Source organism: Lutra lutra, chromosome 14 (genome assembly GCF_902655055.1).
Source record: "Lutra lutra chromosome 14, mLutLut1.2, whole genome shotgun sequence".
Taxonomy (NCBI): domain Eukaryota; kingdom Metazoa; phylum Chordata; class Mammalia; order Carnivora; family Mustelidae; genus Lutra; species Lutra lutra.
In genome coordinates this window covers 40,710,118-40,729,845 of record NC_062291.1, presented here as the reverse complement: position 1 = coordinate 40,729,845, position 19,728 = coordinate 40,710,118, and the positions used below count along the sequence as shown (strand labels likewise).

General features: G+C 44.7%; 1 protein-coding gene across 3 annotated transcripts in view; it reads right to left on the bottom strand.

Moving 5' to 3' along the window:
• Positions 1-15,361: 15,361 nt before the first annotated feature.
• The window catches only part of ANXA11 (annexin A11), a 37,192-nt gene continuing 32,825 nt past the window's right edge, over positions 15,362-19,728 (bottom strand). For all 3 annotated transcript variants that reach the window (XM_047702114.1, XM_047702113.1, XM_047702115.1), the window contains 4 exons: positions 19,431-19,526; positions 18,420-18,478; positions 18,097-18,219; positions 15,362-16,200 (listed from right to left, as the gene is read on the bottom strand). In XM_047702114.1, coding sequence (XP_047558070.1) covers positions 16,141-16,200; positions 18,097-18,219; positions 18,420-18,478; positions 19,431-19,526 — 338 coding nt within the window. In that variant the 3' untranslated portion in view covers positions 15,362-16,140. The remainder of the gene's footprint in view (positions 16,201-18,096; positions 18,220-18,419; positions 18,479-19,430; positions 19,527-19,728) is intronic.

The window sequence follows — 19,728 nt, the reverse complement described above, 5'->3', positions numbered from 1 at the left end:
TTTGGGGACCAGTCCCTTGCAATTCCATATGCATTTTAGGACCAGCTTGTCCAAGTCTGCAAAAAGGTAGCTAGAATTTTTATAGGGATTAAATTGAATCTGTTGATCAGTTTGCAGAGTATATGCCATGTCAATAATACTGAGTCTTCTAATCTGTCAGCAAAGGCTGTTTTGTATTTTCTTTCAGTGTACAAGTCTTACACCAACTTAAATTTATCCTTAAATATTTTGTTCTTTTTGATATTATTATAAAGAGGATCTTTTTAAAAGATTTTATTTATTTGAGAGAGAAAGAGAGCATAAGCAGGGGTGAGGGGGGGAAGGGGAGAGGGAGAAGCAGACTCCCCACTGAGTAGGGAGCCTAATGTGGGGCTCCATCCCAGGACCCTGTGATCCTGACCAAGGCAGACACTTAACCGACTGAGCCACCCAGGTGCCTATAAATAGAATCTTAATTTCACTTTCAGATTGTTCACTGCTACTATACAGAAACACAACTGATTTTTGTATTTTGATCATGTATCCTATATCCTGCAACTCTGCCAAATTCATTTATTAGCTCTACTAAGTTTTGTGTGGATAGGATTTATAATTTTCTACATAAGGTCATGTCATCTGTGAACAAAAGTTTTACTTCCAATCTGGATGCTTTTTCCTTTTCTGGTCTAATTGCTCTGACTAGAGTTTTCAAAACAATGTTGATTAGTAGTGGCAAGAGCAAACATCTTTGTCGGATTTCTGATCGTAGGTGAAAGCTTTTACTTTTTTTTTAATTTTTTTTTTAAAGATTTTATTTATTTATTTGTCATAGAGAGAGAAGCGAGAGTGAGCACAGGCAGACAGAGTGGCAGGCAGAGGCAGAGGGAGAAGCAGGCTCCCTGCCAAGCAAGGAGCCCGATGTGGGACGCTGGGATCATGACCTGAGCCGAAGGCAGCTGCTTAACCAACTGAGCCACCCAGGCGTCCCGAAAGCTTTTACTTTTTCACCATTAAGTATGCCAGCTGTGGCTTTTCACAGCTGCCCTTTATACAGGGTGATAACTATTCCTTCTTAGTTTCTTTCATTTTTCTTTGTTTTTGATCATCCAAAGGTGTTGGGGTTTCTCAGATGCTTTTTCTGCATCACTTGGTTTTTAATCCCTCTTCATTCTATTTTTGTCTAATTAAAAAAGGTTTTATTTACTTACTTGACAGAGAGCACAAGCTGGGGGAGCAGCTGGCAGAGGGACAGGGAGCAGCAGACTCCTTGTGAGCAGGGAGCCTGATGCAGGACTTGATCCCAGGACACTGGGATCATGACCTGAGCTGAAGGCAGACGCTTAACCAACCGAGCCACCCAGGAACTCCCCTTCATTCTATTAATAGGGTGTATTACATGGATTGATTTTTGTATATTGAATGATCCTTGTGTTCCTTTGATAAATCTCACCTGGTCATGGTGGTTAATCCTTTAAATACACGACTAGATTCAGTTTGCTGCTATTTCATTGAGAATTTTTCACATTTCTTGTGATCTCTTTGTCTGCTTTGGTGTCAGGGTAACACTGGTCTCATAAAGTGAGTTAGGAAGTATTCTCTCCTCTGTGTTTTGAGAAGAATTTGAGCAGGATTGTTATTATTTCTTTAAAGGCTTGACTGAATTCACCATGAAGCCTCCTGGCCCTAGCTTTTTCTTTGTTGAGAGGCTTTTATTACTGATTTAATTTCTTGTTACAGGTCTATTCAGATTTTCTATTTCTTCTTGAGTCAGATTTGGGAATTTGTGTTTTTCTAGGAATTTTCCCATTTTATCTAGGTTATCTAATATGTTGACATACAACTGTTAACAGTATTTTCTTATAATTTTATAATAGACAAATTTAAATAAAATTTTATTTCTGTAAGATTGTCAGTCATGTTCCCATTTGCATTTCTGGTTTTAGAAACTGAGTTTCCTCTTTCTGTCAATCAATCATCAGTCTAAAAGTCTGTCAGTTTTGTTCATCTTTCCAAAGAACTACCTTTTTGTTTCCTTGATCTTATTGTTTCTCTATTCTATGTGTTCTAACCTTTATTATTTCCTCTCTTCTGGTTGCTTTGGGTTTTCCTTGTTCTTCTTTTTCTAATTCCTTAAAGTGGAAGGTTAGGCTATTGATCTGAAATCTTTTTTCTTTTTTAATGTACTCATTTATAGCCATATACTTCCCTCTGAGCACTTTTTAAAAAAAGTATGTTGTTCAGTTTTCACATATTTGTAAATTTTCCAGATTTCCTCCTGTTATTTATTTCTAATTACATCCCACTATAGTCATTGAAAATAGTCTGTATAATTTCAGTATTCTAAAATTTGTCTATGTGGAGAATTTTCCATGTGCAATTCAGAAGAATATGTATTCTGTTGTTGGGCTGACTGTTCTATTTATGTCTGTTAGGTCTTGTTGGTTAACAGTGTTGTTCGAGTGTTCTCTTTCCTTGTTTTATCAATTTATTCTATCCAATAGGAAAGTGAGGTATTGGAAGTCTCCAACTAATAGTAACTATTTCTTCCTTCAAATCTGTCAGGTTTTGTTTCAAATTTTCTTGGGACTCTACTGCTAGGTGCATATATGTTTATAATTGTTGTATTTTGATGGATTAACCCTTTTATCAGGATATAACATCATTTGTGAGAATTTATGCCATTTATATTTAAAGCAATTACTGATAAGGCTTGTACCATTTTGCTTTTTGTATTCTATGCTATTTACTTTTTGGCTCCTTAATTCCATTATTGCTATATTTTGTGTGAGGCAGATGGTTTCAACTGTACCATTTTGATTTCCTTCTCAGTTCTTTTACTGTTTTAGTTATCTCTTGGGATTAAATTAACATCTTAATTTTTAAAAAGATTTTATTTACTTATTTACTTATTTATTTACAGAGCAAGCATGAGCAGAGGGAGGGGCAGAGAATCTTAAGCAGACTCTGCATTAAGCATGGAGCCTGACATAGGGTTCAATCCCATGACCCTGAGATCATGACCTGAGCCAAAGTCAGGAGTTGGATGTTTAACTGACTGAGCCACCCAGGTGTCCCTAACATCTTAATTTAAAACAATCCATTATGAATTAATACCAAATTTCAAGAGTATATAGCAACTTTTCTCCTACATAGCTCTACCACCTTCCTTTACGTTGTTATTATCAGAAATTACATCTTTATATATTTTGTGCCCATCAACAGTTATAATTATTGTTTGGTGTTGCCTTTAATTACTGTTTGGTGTTGTCCTGTATGTTGTCATACAGGGAAAAAAAAAGAGGTACAAGTCAAAAAAACATATTAATATTAATGTTTATGTTTACATATATACTTACCTTTAACCATGTCTTTTCTTTCTTCATGTGGATTTGAGTTACTGCTGGGTATCTTTCATTTCAGCTTGAAGGACTTTCTTTAGTGTTTCTTATAGGGCAGATCTACTAGTAGCAAACCATTTACCTTTTTTTATCCAGGAATGTCCTCATGTCTCCTTCATCTTTCAAGAATATTTTGCCAGATGTAGGATTCTGGTTGACACTATTTTTTTTCTTCCAGCAAAACGAATATGTCATCCCACTGCCTTCTGTCCTGTGTGGTTTCTGACAAGAAGTCAGAATGTTAATTTTATTGAAGAATCTTTATATGTGACAAGTTAGTTCTCTATTGGTTTTAGAATTCTTTGTCTTTCGACAATTGATTCATAGATGTGTAGATTAATTTCTTCCATCAAATTTTAAGTTTTCAGCCACTGTTCCTTCTGATATTTCTGCTTTCTCTCTTCTGACTCCCATTACATGCATGTTGGCATACTTAATGGTGTCTCACAGGTCTCTTAGGTTCTGTTAATTGTGCTTCATTGTTTTTCTTTCGCTTCTCAGATTGGGAAATCTCAACTGGTCTATCTTGAAGTTTGTTGATGTTTTCTGCCTTCTCCAGTTTCCTCTTAAACCCCTCTAGTGAATTTTTCATTTTACTTTTCAACTCCAGAATTTTCTATCTGGTTCCTTTTTATAGTAACAGAAATTTTTTCTCTTCTGTTCTTGTAGATTTCACTTCTTTTGTGGAATTACAAAAAGGAGCTAAATGGAAATTTGCATTTTAAACACGGTTAATTTAAAAAGTCTTCATTTGGTAAGCTCAATATCTGGGTTTTCCTGTTTCTATTCATAGATTTTTTGTGTTCCTGTGTATGAGTCATACTTTCTTGTTTGCATGCCTCATAATTTTTTTTTAAAGTCTGCTCTGAGCTCTTATTTTTTTTTTTTTATTTTAAAAAATTTTTATTAACATATAATGTAGTATTAGCCCCCGGGGACAGGTCTGTGGGTTGCCAGGTTTACACACTTCACAGCACTCACCATAGCACACACTCTCCCCAATGTCCATAACCCCATCATCTCCCTACCACCCTCCCCCCAGCAACCCTCAGTTTGTTTTGTGAGATTAAGAGTCTCTTATGGTTTGTCTCCCTCCCTCTCCCATCTTGTTTCATTTATTCTCTTCCTACCCCCAGGCCCCCCACTTTGCATCTCCCCCTCCTCATATCAGGGAGATCATATGATAGTTGTGTTTTTCCAATTGACTTATTTTGTTAAGCATAATACCCTCTAGTTCCATCCACGTTGTTGCAAAATGGCAAGATTTCATTTCTTTTGATGGCTGCATAGTATTCCATTGTGTATATATACCACATCTTCTTTATCCATTCATCTGTTGATGGACATCTTGGTTCTTTCCATAGTTTGGCTATTGTGGACATTGCTGCTATAAACATTCAGGTGCACGTGCCCCTTCAGATCACTACATTTGTATCTTTAGGGTAAATGCCCAGTAGTGCAATTGCTGGGTTGTAGGATAACTCTATTTTCAACTTTTTGAGGAACCTCCATGCTGTTTTCCAGAGTGGTTGCATCAGCTTGCATTCCCACCAACAGTGTGGGAGGGATCCCCTTTCTCCACATCCTTGCCAGCATCTGTCATTTCCTGACTGGTTGATTTTAGCCATTCTGGCTGCTGTGAGGTGGTATTTCACTGTGGTTTTGATTTGTATTTCCCTGATGCTGAGTGATGTGGAGCACTTTTTCATGTGTCTTTTGGCCTTCTGGATGTCTTCTTTGCAGAAATGTCTGTTCCTGTCCTCTGCCCATTTCTTGATTGGATTATTTGTTCTTTGGGTGTTGAGTTTGACAAGCTCTTTATAGATTTTGGATACTAGCCCTTTATCTGATTATGTCGTTTGCAAATATCTTCTCCCATTCTGTCAGTTGTCTTTTGGTTTTGTTAACTGTTTCCTTTGCTGTGCAAAAGCTTTTGATCTTGATGAAGCCCCAATAGTTCATTTTTGCCCTTGCTTCCCTTGCCTTTGGCGATGTTCCTAGGAAGGAGTTGCTGTGTCTGAGATCAAAGAGGTTGCCCCCTGTGTTCTCCTCAAGGATTTTGATGGATTCCTTTCTCACATTGGGGTCCTTCATCCATTTTGAGTCTATTTTCATATGTGGTGTAAGGAAATGGTCCAGTTTCATTTTTCTGCATGTGGCTGTCCAGTTTTCCCAACACCATTTGTTGAAAAGACTGGTTTTTTTTCCATTGGACATTCTTTCCTGCTTTGTCGAAGATTAGTTGACCATAGAGTTGAGGGTCTATTTCTGGGCTCTCTATTCTGTTCCATTGATCTATGTGTCTGTTTTTGTGCCAGTACCATACTGTCCTGATGATGACAGCTTTGTAATAGATCTTGAAATCTGGAATTGTGATCCCACCAACTATGGCTTTCTTTTTCAATATTTCTTTGGCTATTCGAGGTCTTTTCTTGTTCCATATAAATTTTAGGATTATTTGTTCCATTTCTTTGAAAAAAAAAAATGGGTGGGATTTTGATAAGGATTGCCCTAAATGTGTAGATTGCTTTAGGTAGCATAGACATCTTCACAATATTTGTTATTCCAATCCATGAGCATGGAACATTTTCCCATTTCTTTCTGTCTTCTTCAATTTCTTTCATGAATACTTTACAGTTTTCTGAGTATAGATTCTTTGCCTCTCTGGTTAGGTTTATTCCTAGGTATCTTATGGTTTTGGGTGCAATTGTAAATGGGATTGACTCCTTAATTTCTCTTTCTTCTGTCTTGTTGTTGGTGTAGAGAAATGCAACTGATTTCTGTGCATTGATTTTATATCCTGACACTTTACTGAATTCCTGTACAAGTTCTAGCAGATTTGGAGTGGAGTCTTTTGGGTTTTCCACATATAGTATCATATCATCTGCAAAGAGTGATAGTTTGACTTCTTCTTTGCTGATATGGATGCCTTTAATTTCTTTTTGTTGTCTGACTGCTGACGCTAGGACTTACAGTACTATGTTGAATAGCAGTGGTGATAATCGACATTCCTGCCGTGTTCCTGACTTTAGCAGAAAAGCCCTCAGTTTTTCTCCATTGAGAATGATATTTGTGGTGGGTTTTTCATAGATGGCTTTGATGATATTGAGTTATGTGCCCTCTATCCCTACACGTTGAAGAGTTTTGATCAGGAAACGATGCTGTACTTTGTCAAATGCTTTTTCACCATCTATTGAGAGTATCATATGGTTCTTGTTCTTTCTTTTATTAATGGATTGTATCACATTGATTGATTTGTGGATGTTGAACCAACCTTGCAGCCCTGGAATAAATCCCACTTGGTAGTGGGAAATAATCCTTTTAATGTACTGTTGGATCCCATTGGCTAGTATTTTGGTGAGAATTTTCGCATCTGTGTTCATCAAGGATATTGGTCTGTAATTCTCTTTTTTGATGGGATCCTTGTCTGGTTTGGGGATCAAGGTAATGCTGGCCTCATAAAATAAGTTTGGAAGTTTTCCTTCCATTTATATTTTTTTGAACAGTTTCAGGAGAATAGGAATTAATTCTTTAAATGTTTGGTAGAATTCCTCTAGGAAGCCGTCTGGCCATGGGCTCGTTTATTGGGGGATTTTTTATGACTGCTTCCATTTCCTTACTGGTTATGGGTCTGTTCAGTTTTTTATTTCTTCCTGGTTCAGTTGTGGTAGTTTATATGTCTCTAGGAATGCATCCATTTCTTCCAGATTGTCAAATTTGCTGGTGTACAGTTGCTCATAATATGTTCTTACAATTGTTTGCATTTCTTTGGTGTTGGTTGTGAGCGCTCCTTTTTCATTCATGATTTTATTTATTTGGGTCCTTCCTCTTTTCTTTTTGATCAGCCTAGCCAGGGGTTTATCAATCTTATTAATTCTTTCAAAGAACCTGCTCCTAGTTTTGTTGATTTGTTCTATTGTTTTTTGGGTTTCTATTTCATTGATTTCTGCTCTGATTTTTATGATTTCTCTTCTCCTGCTGGGTTTAGGCTTTCTTTGTTGTTCTTTCTCCAGCTCCTTTAGGTGTAGGGTTAGGTTGTGTATTTGAGACCTTTCTTGTCTCTTGAGAAAGGCTTGTACTGCTATATATTTTCCTCTCAGGACTGCCTTTGTTGTGTCCCACAGATTTTGAACCGTTGTGTTTTCATTATCATTTGTTTCCATGAATTTTTTCAATTCTTCTTTAATTTCCTGGTTGACCCATTCATTCTTTAGAAGGATGCTGTTTAGTCTCCATGTATTTGGGTTCTTTCCAAATTTCCTCTTGTGATTGAGTTCTAGCTTCAGAGCATTGTGGTCTGAAAATATGCAGGGAATGATCCCAATCTTTTGATACCGGTTGAGACCTGATTTAGGACCGAGGATGTGATCTATTCTGGAGAATGTTCCATGTGCACTAGAGAAGAATGTGTATTCTGTTGCTTTGGGATGAAATGCTCTGAATATATCTCTGATTTATGTCCCAGGGTATGATCTATTCTGGAGAATGTTCCATGTGCACTAGAGAAGAATGTGTATTCTGTTGCTTTGGGATGGTTTGGGATGTTCTGAATATATCTGTGATGTCCATCTGGTCCAGTGTTGTCAGTTAAGGCCTTTATTTCCTTGTTGATCTTTTGCTTGGATATCTGTCCATTTCAGTGAGGGGAGTGTTAATGTCCTCTACTATTAGTGTACTATTGTCGATTAGTTTTTTTGATTTTGTTATTAATTGGTTTATATAGTTGACTGCTCCCATTTTAGGTGCATAGATATTTAAAATTGTTAGATCTTCTTGTTGGACAGACGCCTTGAGTATGATATAGTGTCCTTCCTCATCTCTTATTATAGTCTTTGGCTTAAAATCCAATTGATCTGATAGAAGGATTGCCACTCCAGCTTCCTTTTGATGTCTATGAGCATGTAAATTGTTTTCCACCCCCCCCCCCCACTTTAAATCTGAAGGTGTCTTTAGGTCTAAAATAAGTTTCTTGTAGAGAGCATATTGATGGGTTTTGTTTTTTTATCCATTCTGGTACCCTGTGCCTTTTGATTGGGGCATTTAGCTCATTTACATTCAGGGTAACTATTGAGAGATATGAATTTAATGCCATTGTATTGCCAGTAAGGTGACTGTTACTGTGTATTGTCTCTGTTCCTTTCTGATCTACTACTTTTAGGCACTCTCTTTGCTTAGAGGACCCCTTTCAATATTTCCTGTAGAGATGGTTTGGTGTTTACAAATTCTTTTAGTTTTTGTTTGTCCTGGAAGCTTTTTATCTCTCCTTCTATTTTCAATGATAGCCTAGGTGGATATAGTATTCTTTGTTGCATGTTTTTCTCATTTAGTGCTCTGAATATATCATGCCAGTTCTTTCTGGCCTGTCAGGTCTCTGTGGGTAATTCTGGTGCCAATCTAATGTTTTTACCATTGTATGTTACAGACTTCTTGTCCCAGGATTCTTTCAGGATTTTCTCTTTGTCATCGAGACTTGTAAATTTTACTATTAGATGATGGGGTATGGACCTATTGTTACTGATTTTGAGGGGGGGGGGGTTCTCTGTGCCTCCTGGATTTTGATGCTTGTTCCCTTTGCCGTCTTAGGGCAATTCTCTACAATAATTCCTCCAATATACCTTCTGTTCCCCTCTCTTTCTTCTTCTGGAATCCCAATTATTCTAATGTTGTTTTCTTTTATGGTATCACTTATCTCCCAAATTCTCCCCTTGTGGTCCAGTAGTTGTCTCTCCTTTGCTCAGTTTCTTTATTCTCTGTCATTTGGTCTTCTATATTACTAATTCTCTCTTCTGCTTCATTTACCCTAGCAGTAAGAGCCTCCATTTTTTATTGCACCTCATTAATAGCTTTTTTTATTTCAATTTGGTTAGATTTTAGTTATTTCTCCCAAAAGGGCTTTTATTTCTCCAGTGTTTCTCTAATACCTTCCATGCCTTTTTTGAGCCCGGCTAGCACCCTGAGGATCGTCATTCTGAACTCTAGATCTGACATATTACCAATGTCCATATTGATGAAGTCCCTAGCCTTCAGTACTGTCTCTTGTTCTTTATTTTGTGGCAAGTTTTGCCGCCTTGTCATTTTATCCACATAAGAATATACGAAGGAGAGGGGGCGCCTGGGTGGCTCAGTGGGTTAAAGCCTCTGCTTTCGGCTCAGGTCATGATCCCAGGGTCCTGGGATCGAGCCCCGCATCGGGCTCTCTGCTCGGCAGGGAGCCTGCTTCCTCCTCTCTCTCTGCCTGCCTCTCTGCCTACTTGTGATCTCTGTCAAGTGAAATGAATAAAATCTTAAAAAAAAAAAAGAATATACAAAGGAGCGAATAAAATACTAAAAGGGTGGCAAAGACCCCAGGAAAATGTGCTTTAACCACATCAGAAGAGACCCCAAATCGTGGGGGAAAGAAAGGGGGTAAAAAGAAGTTCAGAAAAAATTAAAAAAAAAAGAAAGAAAAAATATAAATATTAGACTGGTGAATAGAACAGGTCACCCACTTAGTTTTGGGAGTATTTTGGTCTCTTAGAAGAAACTACCTCCCAAAATTTTAAAGAATGAAAAACATACATAAGGGTAAACACAATGAAGGGATGGAATAGGACTATGAAGATGAAAAAAAATTTTTTAATTTCTAAAAAAGGAGTTAAGTTGGTTGGGAGAATAAAGAAAAAGAAAGTGGAGAGAATTTGCTCAGGCTGGAGACTAAAACAAAGCCCTGTGCTAGAGTTAGGGTATATTTTGATCTATTAAAAGAAGTTGTATCCCAAATTTTTTTTAGAAGAAAAAACTCTATATGTATACAAAAAGTAAAGTTAGATACAATGAAAGATAAAATATGACTATGATATTGAAGGTTCAAAAAATATATTTTTTTAAATGAAAGGTATTGTTAAGATAAACTAGTTAAAAAACGTTAAAACAGGAAAGGGTAAAAGTAAAAAAAATAAAAATAAATTTAGCAGAAGAAAAAAATAAAATTAAAAAAAATTAACTTTGCAAGACCAGAGAATCATGGGGAGAAAGCCATGAATTCCATGCTTTGCTTTCTCCTCCTCTGGAATTCCGCTGTTCTCCTTGGTACATGAACTTGGTCTTGGTTGGATTTCTTGCTGATCTTCTCGGGGAGGGACCTGTTGTAGTGATTTTCAAGTGTCTTTGCCTGAGGCAGAATTGCACGTCCTTACCAGGGGACAGGGATCGCTTTCAGGAGCTTTTGTTCCCTGAACGCTTTCCATAGAGTTCGGGAGGACGGGAATGAAAATGGCGGCCTCCCAATCTCGGCCCGGAGGAGCCAAGAGCTCGGGGCCCCACTCCTCAGTGCGCCCTCAGAGAAAAGCGCTCAATCACTCCCATCTCCCTGGCTTCTGGCTGCACTCTGAGCTCACCCAGCCTGTGACCAAGTGTCTCTGTCCCTGGCACACAGCCCTGCCTAGAGTCTCCAAACCTCACAGATCCCTGCGCTCTTCCAAGGAGGTCCCCCAGATCTTGTGGGGTCTCTGCTCACAGAGCAGTGGCCTGTGCCACAGATCACAATTTAAGGTAACCCCGAGTTGAGCACTCACTCCTCGGCTCCGTCTCTGTACCCAGCTTCCCCGCTGTTAATACCTGTGAGCTCTGTGACTCTCAGACACCCCCGATCCTTCTGTGACCCTGCGGGACCTGAGACCATGCTGTCCCCCCGTGGGCTTCACCCCGGCTTAGCCTCTGGAGTGATGTCCCTCAGTGGAGCAGACTTTTAAAAAGTTCTGATTTTGTGCTGGGTTGCTCTGCCGCTTGCCGGGAGCCGGCCCCTCCCCCTACAGTCTATCTTCCCATCGCTTTGGATTCACTTCTCCACCGGTCCTACCTTTCCAAAAGTGGTTGATTTTCTGTTTCTAGAATTGCTGCTCTTCTTCTCTTCGAACTCCTGTTGGATTTATAGGTGTTCAGAATGGTTTGATAAGCTATCTAGCTAATCTCCTGCTGCCCAATGTCGTCTCAGCTGCTACTTCTCCGCCATCTTGACTCCTCCCCACATGCCTCATAATTTTTGTTGAAAACTGGCCACTTTGTACATTATAATGTGACAATTCTGGAAACCAGAGTCTTCTCCTTCCCCGGAATTTATTGTTGCTGCTTGCTTTATTAGTTGTAGTTTAATGAGTTTTCTAAGTTTTATTTTTTTTATTATTATTTTTTAGATTAGTTTTTTGAAGTTTATATTCTTTGTGAGGTGTGGCCATTGAAGTCTCTATGTTCAGTTAGCTTAGTGGTCACTAGTGATTCAACAAATTTCCTTAAGAACCTGGAACCAACTCCCCCCACCACCACCCCAAAATCTCCCAGCCTTTGCTGATGTGTTGTGTGTGTGTTGGAGCCAAGCAGTCTCTGACTCTGCCTTAGCCTTCACTTCCCAGTCATGTGGAGCCAGAAGGTCAGCCAGAGGTGAGCACTCAGCCTTCTCACGTTTCTTCTAAGCATGCACTCAACCCTGGGCATGCGTGTGGTGGCCTTCTAGACCGCCAGGATTTGTGGGACCTCTCCAAAACCATTATTCCCCAAAGTATCTTACTGCCAGCCTCTCTTCCCTAAACTTTTCAATTTATCTCCTGCTTGCTCCAACTGTTATCCCCTCCTCCAGGCATCAGTGGCTAATATATTTTTTGCCTTCAAATGTCCACCAAGGCTGCCACCTCCCTCTGAGGAAAGCTCCAAATTCGGTGAAATGAATGCAAGTCATCTGAGCCAGTCTTTTGGGGAGCAACCAGACGGATCAAAATATCCAAAGTTCTTGAGAACAAGATCCATTTTGTTCCCTCCAGTGCTAAGAACCCATGCAGGGACTGTGGGATGTTCATGAGGCTGCTGCTGAGCTGGGGGGATAAGGGGGATGGGGCTGGGGTGTGTGAAAAAGCAACAAAACCCTCTCACAGAGACTTTTTTTCTCAAGCATTTGTCTGGTTGCTGCAGACTTTCCATTAGTTTTTGGAGTTTGGATAAAGTTGATTCTGACAGTTCTCGCCATCTCTTTTGCTTTTGTGTAGGAGGTACACTTTTGGAGGTCCCTACTCCACCATTTTTGCTGACTACATTCAAGTTCAAAAAGCTCTGATCTAGTCTTTCATTTTTCAAAGGGACAACAAAGGCCCAAAGAGGGGACACTTTCAGGATCACAGAGCACACCAGTGGCTGACCTGAGATCAGGGCAGGAGCTTAACTCCCAGACTAGTGCTCTTTCTGCTTCAGGACAATGTCAACTCTTACTGTTGGAAGGAACCAGGTTCAGAGTGGGCACCAGGGTTGGGCCAAGGAGAGCTTTCCAAGGAGGGCGGGCTGAGGGCAGGAGTCCCTCGTAGAGCTGAGGGCTTCGCTGACTCCATCTTTAACTGAGAGGGTCTCTGTAAGGGGCCAGGTAGAGGACTGAGTAATGACGTCCCGGTCTCTTAGAGGAACACAGCCAGAGAGAGCTCTCAGGTTCGACGGGGTGAAAATATAAGCCGTTATTGGGCTGGGAAAGACACCTGTGATGATTTAGCTTGGTTTCTGTCCCCAAGTCTGACTCCATTTCCATCAGCCAGGGCAAGAAGGAACTGGCAGCAAACAGAAGGGGCTATGTCCTAAGCTAGAGCTCTAACTCCTTGCCAAAGCGAGAGGAGGGACGTGGCAGGGTCACCCAGCTGTTGCTCTGACCATGGGCATTTGCAGAGGTTCATCTTTCAAATCCCTCTCTCCAAGCCGGGAGCAGACTTCCATCTTCCATCAACTGACCGAATTCCAGGCACAGCCTGCCTCCACCTCACCTGCTGCCCTTCGTGTGAATGAACACCCCTATCTCAGAAGTCCTGGGTCAGCCCAGGAGCACAGAGATCAGCATCAGAATGACCAGGCAAGCAGGCCGCAGAAGCAGTTTCCTGGCCCCCAGGCCTGCTCTGCCCTGGGTGGCTGGGGCCCAGGGACCTGCTTCCTAACAAGCTCCCCCGACAAGCCTCATGCACATGAGGGTCTGTGACCCACTATCTGAGGACCACTTTCCCACCCAAAATGTAAGCACCCCATACAGCCCAATATTCAGCGAGGATGGTTTCTTTAATTTTGTACCCAAGACAAGTGACTCATCTGCCTCATCCTAGTCCCGGTCCTGCCCCCAACACACTATTCCATCCAATGCCCCACAGCTGCTGAGAATTCACTCAGGGCTGAATTCCCCTGGTATCTCATCCTCTAGTTCTTCTGGAAGTGAAATTAGATGTGTAGCAAGAACTGGTCTTGACTAACACCCCAGGACGTAAAACAGTAACACCACCACCACCACCACCCAGGGCAGTCCTCTCCCAGAAAGATGTCCTGTAAGGCTGAAGGTCTCCCTCCCCATCTTTTTTGTCCTGAGCATAACCAACAGAGTTAATAACCTCCCATTGACCTTAGAAGGCAGTAAATGCCTTTGGCCCTGGAGAGAACTCAGACTTCATGCTGTCCTCTAGCCTATCCTTATTATGGGTTGGGTCCCATGGGCATGACCAAGAGGGTAGACTGGGGGACAGGAAGGTAAAGAGAAACCAAGACCTGGGCCAGGGTGAACACAGATGGTCCCCAGATGTGTGGGCCGGGGTCTTCCAACTCCAAGCCCTACTGGGGCCAAAGAGCTAACACGCAACAGGGACTGGCAGGGCCTGTGGCAAAACAGAACATATGCTTCAAGGGGGCAGCTGCGACCTGGCTCCAGCAGCTCCTGGTCTGCAGGGTTGCCAGAATTTAGTTTTTAAAGAGAAGCCAGAATCTCAGATTAAAAAAAAATAATAATAACATCTCTCAATACCTACATGTTGGCAATAAATTGAAATGTCTGAAAAGACTCTTTGGCGACCAAAGTAAATGCACAAACAGTCAGAAACTGCCTGCTGGACACCAGGTTGCAACCTCTGGTGAGATGAGGCGAAGGAATGTCACAGAACATCTCCCTGGAGGGGGGCTAAATGTAGGCCCTGGCATAGCTCGGGAGGCAGCCGGGGTCCACCTGAGTTTGTGGCAAGTTGTGTCACGCCAATCGGTTCATGCCACCAGGCACCCAAGAGCAAGAGGCCTGCCCTAGGGGAGGAGCACCTCAGCCAAGTATGCTGGGTGTTTGAGAGGCTGCTGGCATGGAGGCAGGGGGACCTGAAGCGAAGAGCAGGGCCTACCACTGAATCCGGTGCCCACGGCAACTTCTCTGGCTCAGGCAGGTGGGTCTAGGTGGGGCAGGCTAGGGTCTAGCTCCTGGCTGCCCTGTGCCCCTTGGGCCATCCTCTCCTCTCACTATGACCAGGGAAGAGTGAGGGGGCACTGCAGGCAGACACCTACTCTGGGGACAGGCCATTCCTTGCGGCCCCTCCCAGGGCCCAGCTGGCTCAATCTCCCACCTCGGTCCCTGAATTCTCTCCTTTCTAAACTCCCAACAAAGGAGGTCAGAAAGGGAGTGAGGAGAGAACCCTGGCCAGCAAGGCAAGCTCCAGGCTTCTGGACAGAACAATGATGTCTGGAAATTCTGCCCCTTGTGGACTCACCCTCTCCTACCCACCACCAACCAAGGGGCCAAAGGCCCACCAGGACCACAGTCAGGAGCACCTTCTGAGACCAAAGGGTCCCTGAGGGGAGGCACCAGTCTTGTGCTTCTCTGGGTTGTCCCCATCCTCCTCTCCAGCACCCAGCCAAGAGGTCTAGCCCAGGAGTCATGCGCGTGCCCTCCTGCCCATGCCTCTCCAGGACCCGGATGAAGGACCGCACTCTTCCTACCTTGTCCTCGGTGGATTACACCGCACCCACGTCTGACCAAAATCCACACACCCCTAGCATCTGGGCTCCGAGCAGGGATTTCAGGAACCTCCCTTCTCATTAGTTACAACCCGGGTCTCCGTAAATTACGTATGCTCACAGTTTCCTGAGCATAAGTTTCTACTTAAAGTCGTATAAATTTTCACTGGCTATTAAGGCCAGAACCCTGAGCTACAGGCAGAATCATGAGGCAGAAGACGACAAGCTGGCACCAGGGAAACATTTCCAAAATGTTCCAGAGCTGGCTGACTTTAATTTAGAAAGTTTTTGGCTATTAACATTCAGGTTTAAGGCACATTCCAAATTACAAGAAACCCTGTCACTGGCCGGAGCTGGCTTTGTTCTCCTGGTTTTGCATGGAAGGAGGAACAGATGACTTTCTGGCCTTTTTCTTCTTCTTCTTTTTTTCTCTTTCCTAAGAAAACTCTAAGGAGTGAGTTTGGCAATAACAAAGCTGGTGACACATTCTCACCAGACACTAAGATTACTGTCAAAGGTCTTCCCTTTTACTCCTTGCTGCGGACACAGCGCTCCCCGCAGCCTTTCACCCAAAATGTGTATGCAGCAGAGACTTGTATGCATCTGTCTGGCAAGGACTATTAAAAAAAAAAAAGATGTCTCCAAATAAAAACATAAAATTACATGACTAATAGGAAGCCGAGAGTCTCAGCCACAAGCCAAAGGGACTGACTGCGCGGGTCAAGAAATAAAACGTCTACTTTCGCAGCAAGCGGCCGTGGGGGCTGGGGAGGAAAAGGCGCCCTGAGACAGGGACCCAGGTCCTACAGCACGAGCATGATACAAGGAGCAGGAGAGGAGGGTGCAGGTGGAGGACAGGCCAAGGATCTAACGATGGACGGGCTGCCCTGGGACACTTGGGGGGCTCTTTTGTGGATTTGTTAGAAACAGATGGACATTCTTTTGACCTTTTCCTGGCATCTCTATCGCTGGCAGGTGGACAGAAGTGGGAGCCACTGGTTACAGCTCAGTCATTGCCTCCACAGATCTTCAGCAGAATCTTCTGGTAATCCCCCGAAGTGTCCCCCTGGTCACAGAAACAAGGGCAACATTAGCGAGCTGTGGCCAGTTCTGGCCTCCTAGCTCCTGATTTTCTTCTGCCCCAAGTGCTGCTGCAGGGACTTCCCCCACACACACACACCCCGCCCGCAGCCCATGCTGGGCTCAGGGTGGGAGCAGCTCACGCACGCGGCCTTGCGGCTGCCTAAACCTAGCGTAGAGCACAGGGTTCGGCCTCCCCAAGTGCCTGCTGAGAAGACAGGTGCACTCACCCTGATGATCAAAGTCAGAATTTGAAAAATAAACGTGCAAAATTTAAAACAGCCCACCCAAACCCCTCACTCGGGGCTAACTCATGGTGACCTTTTCCCAGCATCTTCACTGCACTGGACTGAGGCTGTATGTGACGCGGCTCTTACTACATGTGCCCTGGAGCGTGATGTAGTGCGCACCACTGTCCCCTGGGCGTCTCAGCTCCTACCGACCTCTCTTCCACCTCACACTGCTGCACTCCCATTAGAAGAGCGCAGAACGCACTTAGCTAACCTCTTTTCAAAAAATTATTTTAAATGTTAATTTTATTTATTTTTTATTTACTTATTTCCAGCCCCCGGGACAGGAGAAAACGAGCATCTGTCGCGTAAGTCACTCAGTCTGTGGTACTTTGTTTCCGCTACCCGAGAAAACACACACAGGCATGCGGTGAGGAAGCCTCCTGGCCTTATGAGACCCACCTCTCCCCTCAGCCTGCAGTACCCCAGGTGGCCCCACTGACCGGCACCCCCGCCAGCTCTCAAGTCAGGCTCTTCACCCCATGAAGCGCATGCACCCCACTCCTGTCTGCTCCTGGCTCACCTGAGTCATCCCTTACCACCCCATGAGTACCCCTCCACACACACCGACAGTAAGAAAGTAAGCTCCGTGCCCAACATGGGGCTTATACTCATGACCCTAAGATCAAGAGTTACACACTCTACCGACTCAGCCAGCCAGGCACCCCGCACTTGGCTATCGTCTGATCATTTCCTTCCACCACATCCCTCCCCAGAGGCGAGGCCTCTAGCTCCTTCCAGGAGCCCATGGGCACACGGGAGCCACTTTGTGCTTAATTAAGGATCCTCTGCTTTCCAAAGCAGCAGGTTATAGACAGAAAAATGGAGATGAGCTGTTCTCGGTGACAGGCCCAACATCAGATCTGAGGGAGCCTGAAGTCACAAGCTGGTTGTGGTGGCTCTGGATTCAAGAACTTAACAGTCAGAAGGAATTTACTGTCAGGCTGGCCCCGGCGCATGGTTACAAAAGCGTAACACATGTCACACCAGGTGCCTGACAGCGCCGCCTCGTTCAGACTCCCTGAACTGCTATTCCTGTCTTGGGGATGATGGAATTAGGGTTCGGGAAGGATGGTCAGGTCACACAGCAAGTGAGAAGAGCCAGACTGGACCCCAGGCCGCATGACCCCAAAGCCCTAGCGCTCTCATGCTCTCAGGGCTGTCTCTGCCGTGTGACCAGGTGACAGAAGGACTTGTCGCCTCAGGATGGGAGTCCTCACCAATGGGTCCCAGACTCATAGGGTGACCGAGTACCAATGTGGGGAGGCCCGGCATTTTCTCCAAGGCTGGTGTAGGGACTCCCCCTCCATCCATTTACTGAGCAGCAGGGGTGGGGGTGCTGGAGAGGTAGGGCAGGGGCGCCAGCGGGGTTAACACCCAGCCTGCCCTCAGGAGCTTCTAACAGTCTGGGGGCAACTGGATAAACCAGGAGAGTTTGAAGAGAGCAAGCAAAAAGCCCAAAGGTAGGATGCCCGCGCACACCAGGGGCCAAGGCGGGCGGCCAGGGTTCCGAGCAGGCAGGTACATGGGGACAAGGGGGAGGCCAGGGAGGTCCACAGGAGGCAGCCCGCTCGTCCCCACGAGGGCCATACCGAGATGTCGTGGTACAGCGACTTGCCATACAGCCGCTTATACTCCATTCTGATGTCCAGGAGGTCGATCTCACTGCGAGACACCATGATGCGAATCAGGGTCCGGTCCTTCGTTCCCACTCCCTGAAGAGAGTCCACCAAGGGCATAAGCAATGAGCCTCCTTACTGTCCCACCTTCCTGCCCGTGGGCCCTCTCTGTCCTCTTGGCTGAGGGGTGGCTCTCCTCGTGCCTTCTGCCCCGAGCAAGGTCCTGGTCATGGGGAGGGGGTGAGACACCCCCCTCCTTTCCTCTGCCCAGACCCCTGCACATGGGAGACACGTACCCTCATGGCCTTGTTGAGCCTTTCAGCAAAGAAGGCTGGAGTATTCTTGAGACATTTCACTAGAACAGAGAAACAGAACATCACTCCATCTGCAGAAACTCTCCGTCCAAGGCGCCAAGGGAGAGAACGAGTGTCCTTGTGCGAGGCCACGGGGGACACCTTCACCTTCCGCTCCTCCTTCTCTTCCAGGCTCAGTTGTCTGTGCTCCTGGTTCTGGTTCTTTGGAATAGAAACATAGAGCCCAGACCCGAACCTCTACCTCCTTCTAGGCAACAGTGTGGTGAAAGGAGCCATGTAGGGATACTGGCACGTGGGGCAACCTAGGGGCTGGGACCCTCACGGAGGAAGGATGGCCGAGTGGCACAAATGTCTCCGGCCACAATCCCTGTGTCACAGGGGACACACAGGAAATGGGGAGGACTCGCCATCTGCCCCAGCCAGAAGGCTCCAAGGAAAGCACAGCTAAAGATGGGCAGATTGTGGCCGCCCCACAGGGCCTGGAGAGGCTGTGAAGCCTGGGCAGGTGGGCGGCCATGGAGCGGGTTGGACCCCGCTGCACTGGGCGCGGGCACGGCAAGGGGCACTCCACGGTTCCGGGAGCCAAGCCAGCTTTCCTGAGCAAGCTGTTTCAAGTAGAAATCTTTCCACGTGTTTCCATCACAAACATCTGACAACTGCCTGCAGGGATGTATTTTTAGAGGCAACTTGGCAGGATGTGAGTCATCTTCCTCCGGGAGAGCAGCTGGCTGCCATCCCACTGGTGCCCACATGGCAGCTCCCTTCCCCAGAGCTGTGCCTGAAATATAAACAGGACCGTCCGGGGCCGCGGGAGGTACTGCCATGCTGCGACCCGGGAAGCAGGCTGCTTTCCCACCGCTTCGGCCCAGGATTGAGCAATTGTGGATCATGTGCTCGCTCGCCTTGCAGCCAGAGAAGGGGGAGCACCCTGCAAACAGACAATGCACACCAGCCCCGGGGAGGCCGGCGGCAAGGCGGGCCCAGGACACCTACCCACAGCCAGCATGCCCTGCTCCAGGTCCCCAGACATCTCCCGACAGATGCTCTTCTCGATGTCTCGGCCGGTCATCCGCTGATACTCGTTGAAGACTAGTGCAAAGAGAGAAGGGACGAGTTACAGACTGAATTCTGTCCCCACAAAGTCATGGGGTGACGTCCTAACCCCCACACTACAACTCAGAATGTACCTACAGCCTTTAAAGAGGTGGTTAAGTTAAAATGAAGCCCTTAGCATGGGCCCTAATCCAATCTTAGAAGAGACCTGGACACACAAGGAAACATCAGGGATGCA